At 39.9% G+C, this 14696-nt stretch overlaps 1 protein-coding gene across 1 annotated transcript in view; it reads left to right on the top strand.

Moving 5' to 3' along the window:
* LOC145991713 (uncharacterized) overlaps positions 1-14696 on the top strand; it is a 659814-nt gene that overhangs the window by 547739 nt on the left and 97379 nt on the right. Inside the window, exon 6 of the mRNA XM_083127771.1 lies at positions 7066-7149. Coding sequence (XP_082983897.1) covers positions 7066-7149 — 84 coding nt within the window. The remainder of the gene's footprint in view (positions 1-7065; positions 7150-14696) is intronic.

Genomic DNA, 14696 nt, shown 5'->3' with positions numbered 1-14696 from the left:
GGTTTATTTTACTTCGCTTTCCTGCTACTTTTGCATAATCTCAAACATGAAGATGAGTGAGGATGAGGATGAAATTGATAAAGCACTCCCATGCCCAGATCGTGAGTCGAACCCGGGACCCCTGGCGTCGTAGCACGGTGTGTTATTCACTCGCCACGAAGGTCGGCTTTTCAATAAGCAATAAAGAATGAAATTTATTAATAAAATATAACATAGTATTAACATTCATAATTAAAACAAACATATTTCAATTAAAAATAAGAAATTGGTTAATAGTAACCCGCAATACATTAAAGGAATAAAATTATATACAGTCACCGGCAATACTAAATCTCTGCAAGAGGTTATGCGCGTTGCCTAGCTGTACGGCGGTGTGCAACGAAAAAGGCTGGCAACCCATGACCAGGACTCGACGCCCCAGCTCGGTCCCCTCGAACGACCAAGCTGGGCGTCGTCGCCCAGCCGTTGCCTACAATGCCTACTTATTTGCCTCGACTATTTACTCAGAACCTTCGGACTATTTACAACCTTAGTGACAATGAAGTTCGACCAGTCACAAATATAGGAGTGCGTTGTGAAAGAAGGAGAACACATGCATATGCTGAACATATTTTATTCAGCAGGCTACATGGAACAAAGGAAAACACAAATTTCCGCTGCAACGCAGAAATGTATGGTGTCCACACAAAATAAACATTTTCGTCCATCTACACGGGACATTGAAGTTCGATCCCTGTTAGAGGGGATCCTGTTTACCAAAGTGTGACGCCGTCCCGTCGGCGAATAACTGTGGCAATGCGTCGGGGCATGCTGCGGACGAGTCGTTCAAGGTATTCCACATCGATGCGGTGCCATTCCTCCTGCACGCAAGTGATAAGAGCAGCCACTGTCGTGGGTCCCCTCTGTTGCACACGTCGCTTAAGAACACGCCACACATTCTCAATGGGCGAGAGGTCGGGACTCGAGTTCGCACGTGATGGCGAGTCAACCATTCTCTTGTCAGCCGCGCTGTATGAGGCCTGGCATTGTCGTGTTGAAAGATGAGACGCCGCCTGTGGAACAGGTGCCTTCGCATCGTGGGAAGATCCGCTCCAGTATGCGTGTATAGGCGTGTGCATTCACAATGCCCTCACAGACGTGTAGTGGGCCAACCCCAGATGCCATCATGCATCCCCATACCATCACTGACGCAGGTTTCTGTACCCGACGTGCATAACATTTTGCTTCATTCTGTTCCTCCTTCCGACAAATGACTGTTTTCCGTATTTTCCCGTACACAACATTGAAAATGGATTCGTCCGTCCACAAAACCCTGTTCCACTGCCGAAATGTCCATCCCCCGTACATTCGTGCCCACCGTAGTCGATTGCCTTTGTTCAACATGGAAAGGAAGGGTTTACGTTTCGCCTTGTACACTCGGTATCCGCATCGCTGTAGGTAACGGCGAAAGGTTCTGGTTGACACTTCAATGTGAAAGCGTTCTCGAGTCCACAGTCGTAATTCGGCCACAGAAACATGATTGTTGGTCTGGATATAGCGCCTAAATATCCGTAGGTCACGAACGCTCAGCAGGCGTTTTCGACTGGGGGCTTACCTGGCTCTGAAGTACCCGTATTTTGGTGGTGTTTGATGATGAAGTGGACGGTTGACTTGGGTAAGTTCAGTTGGCGCCCTATTTCCCGTTCACTGAGTCCATCCCGTTGCAACTCCACCACTCTTCTCCTCACGGTGTTGTCAATAGGTTTGCCCCTGGCCATGGTGATGATGCACCGCGGTTCCTCGGTGCACAGCACGCGCTTATATACGGCGGACTCTCTTATCGTGTCCGTGACGTCATGCTTCCGTCGAATGCGCCACTATCTGGAATTTTTCCGTGTGGGTCTGGTGCCTGGTCGAAGTTGAATGTCACACGTATAGTTCCCCGTTTTCGTTCTTTACGTGACCTTGGGTGAAACATGCTGGGATCATGATTCTTGCCTGCTCACACGCCTCTTCTTACACACATGCGTCACTTCTGCGGGTCACCCATTCCACCGCCTATGCCTCTGTGCATTTAATCACGTATTCCTTTCTGGTCGAACTTCATTGTCACCAAGGTTGTACTCAGAACCTTCGGGACATGAGAAACCGCATCCCAGAGTTCGGGTATGGGGTCTGGATCTCAACTTAGCTTACATACCTATACTAGGTTTAATCACTTAAATCTATATTCATGCAAAATTACCCTCACTTCGGTACTTAGCTTAACCATCGTGATCGCACCCACGTTCCAGTGACCAGTGAGAACGTACATGCGGTCACGCTGGAAGCAGTACCAAAATAACTGACGAACTTGTGGGTCAACAGCACCTCCACCCCGCTGACCAGAGGCAGCGGAACACCCTGTCAAACCAGAAGCCCATAAATCAACAAAATATTATATGTACACAATAGTCATTAGTTATATTTTCTTATTACTTTTCAAAGAAACAAACTTTATCAATTACTGAATTTATTTACAATCCAACTCCTAAATATAATACAAAAAGAAATATTCCTGAATTGTACATCAATTGAAATTTTAAATTTTTGAATCATGGTCGGAGTTCCTAAAATATACAAACTTCTGATCATGACAATTTAAACATATACAGTTTACAGCTATATAAAAAAGTAATAACTTAACTTCAGCTATTCGGATTTAAATTTGCTACAGAAATACCCATAAAACATAAGAATACATTTTCTACATGTCTGAGTCCGTCAAAGATCTAAAACTGGATTACAATTACTCGGTTCCAACAACTGATCATATTACGAGTACAACAACTTTACATAAGGTCGAAGATCTTTCTTTGAATTCAAAAGCTTTACAAAAGGCTGAACCATATTCTTCGTAAAATTCCATATTTATGCTTTCATAATTCTTCCCCACCTGAGGTATATTACCCACTTAGAGCCAACCTCAAAAGCATTCATAACTATTAAGAGGGTAACCAATCTCTACCCTTTAGAAACCATTTTCGGCCACTTATATTACAAATGCAACTATAGAATTCTCTCAACATAACCGGGGAACCAATCTCAACCCTTTACAACAGGAGAAACAATATACCCTTTACAAACCACCGGCGGCTGCTCATATTACAAATGGCAGCTCTACAGAATTCACTTAGATAATTCCCTTTCATAAGAAATGTACGACCAATAACTTATTGCATGCTGACCCAATAATCTGTACCATGACAACCAATAAATGAAACCATTCGCTTTTATCTAATGACGCAAGTATGCACATTCTAACGAACTTGTTACGGAAAGTTCTCAACGTGCTCCTTCTGACCAGAAGTGTGGTCTAAGTTAAAAGCAACAACATTTCAAATTTATTTACAGAAACTCCTGACCAGGAAAACTCCAAAAGATTTAAGTTGAAATATTAAAATTCGCAATATGATTTTCAACAAGATAAGCGGATTGTAAAACTTTGAAAACTCCAGTTTAATTTTCATGAATTTAAATGGAGTCACACTGACTGAATTTATAAAGGGTTAATGATTTTAGATATAAAGGTTTTATATATATATATATATATATATATATATATATATATAATTAATGAATTAAATGAGTTATATATATGAGTTCAATATTTACAGACACGCGTTTTTCCCCTTAAGGACTGTACTGACCAGCACTAGTCCTAAGGGTGGCTTCCTGAAAATGCCGGACATTGAGGAAGGACAGGGCTGACCAGCCACTTCCCACACAATGCCCGTATTCTCAAAGCCTGGAGCCCGACGTGCGAAGTGATTACTTTAAATTCCAAGAACAGAATGAATTTTGCTGTCGAATCTCCGTATTTATACTTACAGGATTGTGTCATTTTCTCCCCCGAACAAAAGATTACGCCTAACTGGGAGTTATTTTTTAGCTACAACAATTAACCTTTCCAAAAGACACACAAAAAGAAAACACAGTGGAACTTACGCATTGTGAAGATAAAAGAAAATGTGAGATTCAACTTGCTCTGTGTTCTTTTTCACCCGGCTAAAACTGCTTTGCTTTGGAACCAAGAAAAAATATACACCCACAAAAGAAAAACATTTATAATTACATATAGGAGGGTTGATTGAAAATTATTCAAACAAATATCAAATTTTACAAAATTTTCAAATCGTTACAGATGGTATAAGTTGCAATTGACAATTTGCTATTAAATTGCACTTATCGCCGCAGAGTTAGGCAACACACATAACGCCTTCCAGAAAAGTTAGTATTTGAGGATCTTGGTGTCCAATTTTTATTGTCTGTGTCTGTACATATCGTAGGAGTTTGTTGTACAAGGTGTCATTAAATTGGAGCCTGCGGACGACAGAAACGTCCACAGGACATCAAAACAGAGAATGCAGAATGATAGAAGAAAGTAAGACACCAAAGAAATGATTATATGTAATATTTAAGATGATTTATCATTAATGTATACCGTTTTGGATTATGTTTAAGCGTAATGTTATTTACATGTACGTGCGTGTGTGTGCATGTGTGTATGTGTAAGGACGAGAATGTGTGTGTGTGCCGTGTATAGGTTAGATTTCTATTCTTATATGTAATTCTGTCTTTTTATTCCTTTCTAATTTTTATATTATTTTTTTAAAATATTTCAATGTAGACTACTAACTTACATATTCATAAATTGTGTAAACATGGTCAAGTGGAAGAAAAGTCTCAACACTCTTAACTTCGCCATTTAAAAGAAGACGAAATAAACAAACAACTTGTCTCAATACCATTTATGTTGTTGATATGTAGTTTTGGTGCTACGATCATTCAGAAAAAATTCGTTTTGCTGCCTGTATACTTGAAAACTAACATATGTTCGCTTCAGTGACGTATCTTCCTGTTGTGCCAGAGTTGCGAGGGTCACATACTCTGCGAAAAATGACAAACTACCAAGCACATCATGTGTTGAAAAGCGTAGCGAGGAACGCATCCAGTAGCCCAACGGGAAGAACACCAACAATACAAAAGACGATGGAAAAACAAATAACATATTCAAGAGGAAGTGGTGGAAACGTAGACAGAAGGGAAAGAAATTGAAACTTACCTCATGCGTGTTCAAGGCCGGAACCAGAACTTGCTGTCCATAAGCGTGCTCCGAGGATCCATTTTTCCCTCTTTTAAGTAGCGTTGTCTTGTGAACCACAATACACACAATTCTCGTCAATGCTTGGATATGGTTTCATTCTCGCCTCGATCTCGGCCATTTATTGGACCATGGTCCAGCTACCTTTACCTTCCTGCCAAAAGTTACTGGTTGATGGTCACTGAGTGAACCACAGAGTTGTTTATTACGACTTTAGATCACTTACAGTGTTGATCGAACCTTGGGATCCCGCGTGACAGTCAGACACCCTACGACTATACCACCACGGCTCTAAGAACAATGTAACGATTCTAAATTAAGGTTCAATCCATCGAAGCAATTTCTTGGTGAAATAAGTGCCTTGTTCGGAGTGAAGACTGGTGGTAAGGAAACCACCGCTAGATGTTTTTGCAGGAAGTTAAACGTTATTTTCTTTTCATACTTCCATTCTAAAATGAAGCTCGGCTTTTATGTGCGTTCATATCTTGAGATTACATGGTGAAGTTGAAAGACTCCGTTCCCCATTCTTCTCCTTTCTCTTTATAGGGAACAAAGGAAAGCGAGGCATAATTAAAAGGCGCAAAGTAAGCTAAGGAGCAATTAGTCGCTTCATCGTCTGCCAAAAAAGAAGAAAATATCAATATAAACGCTACACTCCGAACAACAACCCATCAGTACCAATTAGAGACGGAAGCGTGGCGGGAAGATAATGAAAGGCCTTGAAGGTAGCCCTCTTGGGAATCGTGTATTTGATCATGCGTTTCGCTTCCTTCTTTTCGTCGGGGTGATCAAAACAATGGTCTTTTCAGCTTGGGATGTCTTGGCACGTTAAAATGTTTCCACACAATGCTCAATCAGGGGCCTCACCAGGGAAAAATTTCAGCAGCGATTTTGAAGTGTAAGGGATTGCCTTTTCTGAAGGCATTCAAATCACAACCTCCCTTCCACGTGGTACGCTCCAGGCTCGATTTCTGCAGGCTAACGATGGCTATTGCGCCTCGATTCACAGCCATTTTAATCCTCTGTAGCTGTTTGTCTTATCTCATGGATATGCGTTTGTGATAATCCCTTCATCCATTTCATCTTATCACTATTTATCCCCTTCGTCGCGATTAGCCAACAGGAGACTTAAGAGTGACGTAAATTAATCTGCTTCATCAGCATCACGTAATATATATATGTATATATAGTACACACACACACACACACAAATATATATACACACACACACACACACACACACACACACACACACACACACACACACACCCACATGTGTGTGTGTGTAAGAATGTATGTATGTATGTATGTATATGTGAATTTTATCAAATAGTTGCTGAGATAATTTGCTTGTGTACCTCAAAACATACCATGCAGTTTTGGTGTGCAGCACGTGAGATGAAAAAAAAATCTATAGCACTTTTTAGTGCCTGTTCTGTGCTATTTCTCATCAAATTTCTCTACAATATGTGATGCTTAAGTAACATGTTAAAATGGATTGATAATTGTCCACTTTTGTGGTCCATGTACTGGTTTGCAAAATATCTGAAATGTATGAAATTCTCTCTGTAGATTTCGGGGCAAATTCAAAATAGTTTTTCAATTACTTTGGATGAGAGCTTATGGAATTCTTCACCTCTGCTCTGATATTATGATTTCAGCAAGATTTAATGTATTTATACATTGCAGCATGGTGTAGTCAGCCATTTCTGTAATACTTCTACTCCATCTTGTTGTAAGACATGGACAACTTTGCTATTTATAAAATGGCAAATAATCAGAATTGGAAAAAGAGAGCTACTTTTCATGCTAGTACATACTACTGAACGTTTCGGCCCTCCACAACTTTGCATTCTTCAGATTGTAAGAGTAAACGGGTATAAGAGTACCTTTCATCTCCTTAGCCATTTGATTTGTAATAAATGTCTTTTTTTCTTTTCCAGATTTATTGTATCCTGTGCGTTATATCACAGTACCAAGAATTTTCGGCAGGGAGAGGGACGGCGGAAGACGACTACAGGGGGAGAGTAAGTACTGTTTAATTTGATTGAATTTCATACTTGTTAAAATTGCTTACTTTCTTTGGGTAAAGAACAATATAACACCGTGTATCATATTGTTCCGACGCTGAAATTGAACGTGGAGTTTATGCAGTGCTGCACTTTCCTTACTAGACTGAAGTATCCTTGGCAAAAAAGTAAATCTTTATCCCTGATAGGGATGGGTTATCTATCCCCCAACTATTTTGAAAGTGACAGTATTTACTACCAAGATTATTAATAAGCAGTGTGCGAATTAACTGGGGGGAGGGGGGGTCGGAGATTTTCGGTACAAAAACTGTATCCCTGGAAAAAGAAAAATTGCAGTAAAACCTCGTTAATCCGAACTAATGTGGGAGTTTAACGAAAGTCCGGATTAAGTGAAATAACATAAAAGAACACTAAGTGCATTAAAACTCAGTTTATAGCAACAAAATACGTTTATTATGGTGTATTTAAAGGAAATAGGTCTAAATACACTATACAGTACAGTACAAATCTGAAAAGAATTTTAGCGCTCATATGAAAACAAATACGTTGTTACCCAACGCTGCCATTGTCTGTGTTCTTGGCGTTTAATGCGAACAAAGAACTTGATGACAGGGGACGAAAGTTCCATCAAGTCATCTGGAGGCTAATGACATGTAGCGTTGCTCTGCATCGCTGATTTGATAGCAGTTCTTTCTATTTCAGCGGTGGGGGTCACGAAGCGGCCGTTTGTACAAGGTTTTATTTGTGGTCTTTAGAATAGCCCGATCGCCCACAGGTCATTCACCATGTAGGGCGATTGGGCCAGACTGATTCCCTCGTAAAGTATCACATCTAAGCATTCGGAAGGGCTGCGTTTTCATAAAGAATCGATTTCAATGGTAAATTGGCTGTGCGGGAATTATTATATCAGTCCTTATCCTCTTACAGTAGGTACCCTGTAATCCCATGCTGGAATGTTAATATTAAGTTCACCTGCAATACCTGAAGTCCCAGAGCTTCCACAATCCGAAAATTCGCTTGGTGAACCATTGACGTTTGCGAGCATCTACCAGCACGAGTTTAGTCCACGCTGCAGTTTTTTGACAGGTATCGGAAACATAATAGAAAACATGACTACAAGAACACAGAGAAGGGAGTTGACGAGGATAAACCAAGCAAGCCTGTAAACCTCGACTGCGTCATCTATTGCATAGACCTCACTAGGATGCTGATGTGTGAAAACGCTGCAGCTTTCCACAAGAGGAAAATCACGTGTGAAGTCCTTTCTCTTCCTTTATTTGATTTTCCTCTGAAATTACCATGTGAATGATAACGATAATTTATTTTCCTTGCTACTTTCGTATCTCTTTACCATGTAAGATATATATATATATACCTTTTGTAACTTAGAAAAATTGTTGTAACGTCCACAAGTAAACCTCTACCATTTCCTCAAATATCTTTCCGGGACCTGAGATTCCACCTCAGAGGGATTTGGTTATCCTGTATTTTCTGATTTACATTAACTTTTCGCCGTGATTCGGTGTCTTGTGCTCTCGATCCTTCTACAGTTTATGACCAAGAATCAATAGGGAATGGTCAGACAGCTGCCGCCACAAGACCTCAGCGATATTCAATTAACGTGTTGAACGCTGCTTTCTCTCTTCAGTCACTGACCAGAGACCTCAAGAACTCCCCTCGACCACAACTTAATTAAGAGGTACAGTCTTAGAAAAAAATACCTGGGCCACGGGACGTAGAATTTCGTAACGTCTTAAAGCCTGTTGTTTATGCAACCCAAATAACAAAATATTCGCTTAAGTTTGCCTGGTGATTCCGAGTTCTCGGGAAGGCTTGAGCTTTGATAGCATGAGTCACATGACTCGTGCCCCAGCCACAACAAACAGCTGGGTGCTACGATGCCGCCAGAAGAAAATTTCAGGAACTGGTTTCTTGACAAGAGCTACTCGTAAGGAAATACTATTCTTTCAAGTGATATTAGAGTCATTGTCAAGAAGGTTCGCTTAAATGATGGTTCTCATGATCTCATCACAGACCACATGCCACACGTTAATTGTTTAAGTCCAGTTCATGCACTGGACCTACAGATTAAAGTGGGATCCGAACCAAATGCGTCTCTATTTGGTATTGTATTCGGAAGCCTTTCATTACATGGCGAAGACGTTACCACTACGACATCAGAGAGGCAATGGAACCCCTTGAGAAAGAGATAAGCAAAAATTGCTACGTGACAAACCATATTTGCCCGTAAATTTTAAAAATAAGACAATATTTTGTACTGACAGTTTCGAACCGTGGGAGAGGCATATATTTTTTTGTACCATCGTCCATTTCACGAGTTTATAATTCTTCCTCACCGACACGAGTAACGCGAGTGGTAGAAGAAAAGCGAAGTAAAATAACTGAAACAGAAATAAAAGGAAAAAGCGAAATAAATTTTATTCATAATATTCTGCAGTCACTTGAGTTGTATTCATGGGATGCTATCTTTAAAGAAAGCCGTGGTCTCTTCCTTGTCTTTTTCGCTTTCTTTGTGCTCTTGCTTCCCCCGTCACGATTGGTCTAAAACTAATTAATGCGACGTTATTTAAACAATCCAAACAACGAAACAATGCACAATCAACTGCACAAAACAACATTCCAAATGTTTTCGAATCGGAAAACAATTGAGATGCTGTAAAATGACTTAAGATGCAGTAATAAAGTGGGAATTCGGTACCGTATAGAATTAAATCGGTAGAGATGTTCGATTTGATTGGATGTTTGTTATTTAGATTTGCTATTCTTTCACTTTTGGCAAATAGCGACGATGAAGATGAGTTATGCTATGATGAAATTGATGAAGGGACACTCACCAAGGACACCCACGCCCAAGTCGAGATTCTAACCAGGGACCCATGGCATCGTAGCGCGCTGTGCTAACCACTCCTCCATGGAGTGGACATTATACCATATTTTGTGTGCTCAATTGGGATCGATCAATGGAATGAATATGAATATTATATGATTAATAAATTCATATCATAATACCACGTCATATTATTCGGCACGAAGTAACATCAGAGACATTCAATCTTGCATTTTTGCCTTTCAACTAATTCTTTGAATTCAGGTTAATCACAACAATAAGATAAATTATGAAGCAAATGATAGTGAATGTGGGATATTATTACGAATTACCTGACAGAAACAACATTAAGCAGGCTCGGTGGTCAAGCTCATTAAGTGATTGACATTCGATATCGTCGCCAAAGTTCCCGGGTTTGAGTACCGTCCTTGTCGGGGGTGTTTGACTATTTCGTCATCAATTTCATGTAATGGTCACTTGTCCTTATCGTCGCGATCATCGAACAGGGAATAAAAATTATAAAAATAAATACGATGGAAGAGTACTCATTTCATCTCTCACGAAATCTCCTACAAAACCGGAATATATAAAATACATGTATATTCATTCACATACATTTTCGATTTCTATATTTAACTAATCGAGACCGAGAACGGGAGAGCAATTTTCAATTCGACAAACCGAGAGACGGAGACACTGTCAAGTCTCGTTTCTCCTTGGCACCTCCGTAATCGAGTTGTTCTGTTTGTCATTGGCTTTGTATTGGCAATTATTGTCATTATTCTTCCCCTGCAGGTAAACCATAACGATGAATTATGATGAAATGAAGCAGATAAAAGGGCAAGAACAAGAAAGTCATGCCTGTTCGGGACTCCAACCCAGAACCTTATGTAACGAGATTTGAAATTCTGGAGAAGGCGTCCGTGTTTCGCTTGGTTTTCTCTTTCCTCTACTTCTCTTATATTATCATACATGTATAATAAAAATGGATCTGATACGATATGTTGCGATTCATAATTGTGCTGGTTAGATGCTACAGATGTGAACTCCAACCTGCAATATATTATTCCCTTTTGTTTCGTATCTGGTTGAACATGAAATTTTCTTACACTGTGACAATTTCTTTCTTAGTTTTGGTTTGGTGCACAGATATGCTAATCTGGACTCGACCTTCAGTTTAAAGTGGGATACTAACCACTATGTGCATCCACCGTGTATCAAACCCGGGATCCACTGATTACAAGGCGACGACGTTATCACTACACCATCGAGGAGGCCCCATGACAAAATGTTATTCACTCGATCTCTACCATAATTTATTTCAGCATTTACATTTTCGTTTTCTTCTTCTTTTTTCCTTTTGTTAACTACTGTTATACAACTCTTTTTGCGTCTTCGAATTTCTTCTTGTTTCAGGAAAAAATAATACATGCAGGCTGTATAAAAATCCCCCGTTCAAATAGATAAAACGTTCACTCTCGAGAACTAATTTACATGTTTATCACTAACGTAACCATTAGGAAGGAAACTATTGAAATGTTAACTGATATAACTGCAGATGAAACAATACTTACAGCCACTGACGAAATATCTATTCTTGTGTAGCCTCACAGACAACAAGTATATGGTGAGTCATTCACTCTTTCTGACTACGGGCGAAGGTCACTGAACTAAAGGGTGGTGGCAAGCAAGCAGGCTTCTGCTTTACCAAAGACGAGGTCACGTGTTCCAGTTATCAATGGCGTACGAAATAAGGAGGAACACAGCTATCTGACGTATGTTTTGGTCCCGTCATTGCACGTAGAACACTTTATCATCGTGGCCTTGAAGTTCCCTCAGGGCACTCCTACGTAAAGGCTTCTCAGCTAGAAGGATATCTTCCCCATTGAGTGGAGGAAAAGTGGGTGCGTATAGAGGTCATTCAACTTTCGTATTCTTTTTTATTTCAGAACCCGTGCTGTATCGTCGACTTAATCCAATCTATCCGATGTAGGTTTTAGGTTCTGTTTCTGTTCGGTTATTTCACGTTGTCTTCCTGCTTATGTTATTCGCGACGAAGGTTCTGGATTCGATAATCTGGACAATAACGGGATTGTGTTGGTTGCTTGATTTGGTGTCTTAAGTCCACTTTATGTCCTGTTAGGCTAATCGTGAATGGACCTACAGTTTAAAGGGGGATCCGAACCACTATGTTCCTCCACCGAGTATCGAACCCGGGATCCCTTAATTACAAGGCGCCCACGATCCCATCGGGGATTGTGTTCGAAACGAATGAATCAAATTTGAGTGATATGATATGCAACCATTGGAAGACTATTGAAAGAAAAGCTATGGGAACCTGCCAGTTTTTCTACTGCAGACAGGAAAACATAAACATGGAAGAGAAGCTTATATTCTATGAAACCTGACGCTATGTGCTACTATGATAACTACTATGGGACGTCTGAGTTCAAAACTCTAGAGCTGAAATAGATAGAGAAAACGCTGGAACTACCTGTAGATTGTACACCCGTATCTGAAGGCAGTGCAATGGACTCCATCTTGCATACACAACAGTCGCAGTTCTACTGAAGCTACTTATATTTTTCTCGGCACTGTGATACAAAAGATAAACTTACGTCACTACATGCAAAACCCATTACAATAAATACACATCACTAAAAAAATATTTACGTAAGGCGCTACATGTACATACAAATAATTATGATTATGGCTAGAAGTCAACAAGAGAACTTCCCAAAGAAAAGGCAGTCAACAACTGATGAAATTCTGTTTCCCGCAGACTTTGTATTGTACTGTATAGTGTATTTAGGCCTATGCCCTTTAAATACACCATGTTAAACGTGTTTTGTTGTTATAAACGGAGTTTTAATGCACTTTCTACTGTTCATTATCCCTTCCCCATTAGTCCGGATTAACGAGGTTTTACTGTAGTATGAAAACATGGGGAAAAGAAATATAAGAATGGAGTAAAGCTCCCAAGCTCTCTTCTTCAATTTGACATCGTGGCTTTGTAATCAAGAGGTCCCGGGTTCGATCAATATATTCTTTTAGTTGCTGAAACAATGTCTGAACATAAATTTAGGGTTCGGCCGGCCTACACAAGTTTCATCAACAAAACACCAACGAAGTTGGTTTCGAAAGAGAAACATTTCTATAGGGTATACGTAAATGGAGAAAATAAAAGAAACTAAAACTTTGTTCAACAACGTAATCGTGCGTTGTGTTTAAACAGATGCAAAGAACGGAGGAGGAAACATGGAGCGAGTTTCTTCCACCGTTTGTTCCTGTTCATATTGTTTGCGAGACTTGTCAACAGAGGGAAACCTTATCAACAAAGGCAAAATCACAACACAATGCATTAACATTTTGCTGAAGCAAGGCACAGTCAATTGAAAAGCAATTTCACAACACCCAAAAGCGCGGAGAAGTGGTTTGTTTAAAAATATAAAATCTCGTCCGTCCTAAGGTTTCGCTAAAACTTCAAAGAGGTAAGAGAGAGAATGAAATTTCCTTGTCTTCTGGTCTCTTGTCAAGATATATAGAGACCGTGCCAGCACGTAGGGAAATTAAATGAACTTAACAAAGTTTTGTGCAATTCTCTGTAACGTCCCTCGGTTGCTTGTCACAATGTAAGCCCACCACTCGCTATGTTGGGAGCGAGACTCAGTTTTGTTTCTCGAGACTTGCTGGGTTACAAACGCAACACGGTTATACAAAGCTTTACAATGTCTAAAATCATCGAGGGTGTAAGGGGTGGCCCTTCCACGTAGTAGTACACTCAATTGTCAACCTCACTTCCACGTAGTACACCCTGGACTGTATTTTCAGACTAACGAGGCTCTGGCGTCTGGACATACAGCCAGTATAATCTTCGTAGGATTGTTTGTGTTGTCCTGTGTTTTGTCCTTGTGTGTGTTCTACAGCCTCAGCTTTTAACCGAAGTCAGAATGTTTTAATATTTTAGTTAACGACATTACAGTTATTTTAGTTATGGTAAGGGGCTGAACCCCGTATAAAGTGACGGGTGCAAATTAGCCTTTAAGTGTTGGCGCACCCAAAATTTAAATTCAACTTCAAATTCTTAAATCATCAGTTTGTTAGCGCACGTCATTACAAAGGATCAAAGACTTTCACAGACGTTCATTGCATAGTCGTGCGCATGGGGGTGCAAGGGGTGCAGTTGCCACTCCAAATACTCTCATTTAGAAATTTAGTGTAGAGAAATCTTATTTCCGTTATTAAACAATATTATTCTCTTTAAGAATAAAATATTTTCAAGGCGACGAAAGTTCCAAGCAACTAAGGCGGGTTTATTTCCTATGTAATTGAACTATCTCACTTCGTTCTTCATCAAATTACTTGTTACTAAGACTCGTGCATTTATTCGTTAGCCTGGTTGTCTTACACCTATGTGATTGCAGAATAAATTGGTTCACACTGGAAGTGAATAAATTATGTGTAGTTGTTTTGAATCTGCTGTGCGAAATCATGTTTATATGTAAATTAGTCTGAACCACAGAGAAGGAAAATAAAGGGGGAAGGGAACAGGGAACCTTTGTGCTACGGAAGCTGGAATTCTTCTAATATATGGGCGTATTCTACGAAATCTCATATTTGCATTGATGTACGATTAACTTCTTAATTTTGTTTCATTACTGCTCCCACAATTTTAAAGTGCCCCTTGCGATAGATT

Source organism: Lepisma saccharinum, chromosome 8 (genome assembly GCF_977018435.1).
Source record: "Lepisma saccharinum chromosome 8, izLepSacc3.1, whole genome shotgun sequence".
Classification (NCBI taxonomy): Eukaryota; Metazoa; Arthropoda; class Insecta; order Zygentoma; family Lepismatidae; genus Lepisma; species Lepisma saccharinum.
Note: the sequence above shows the minus strand (reverse complement) of the source record. Positions and strands in the feature narration are given on the sequence as shown.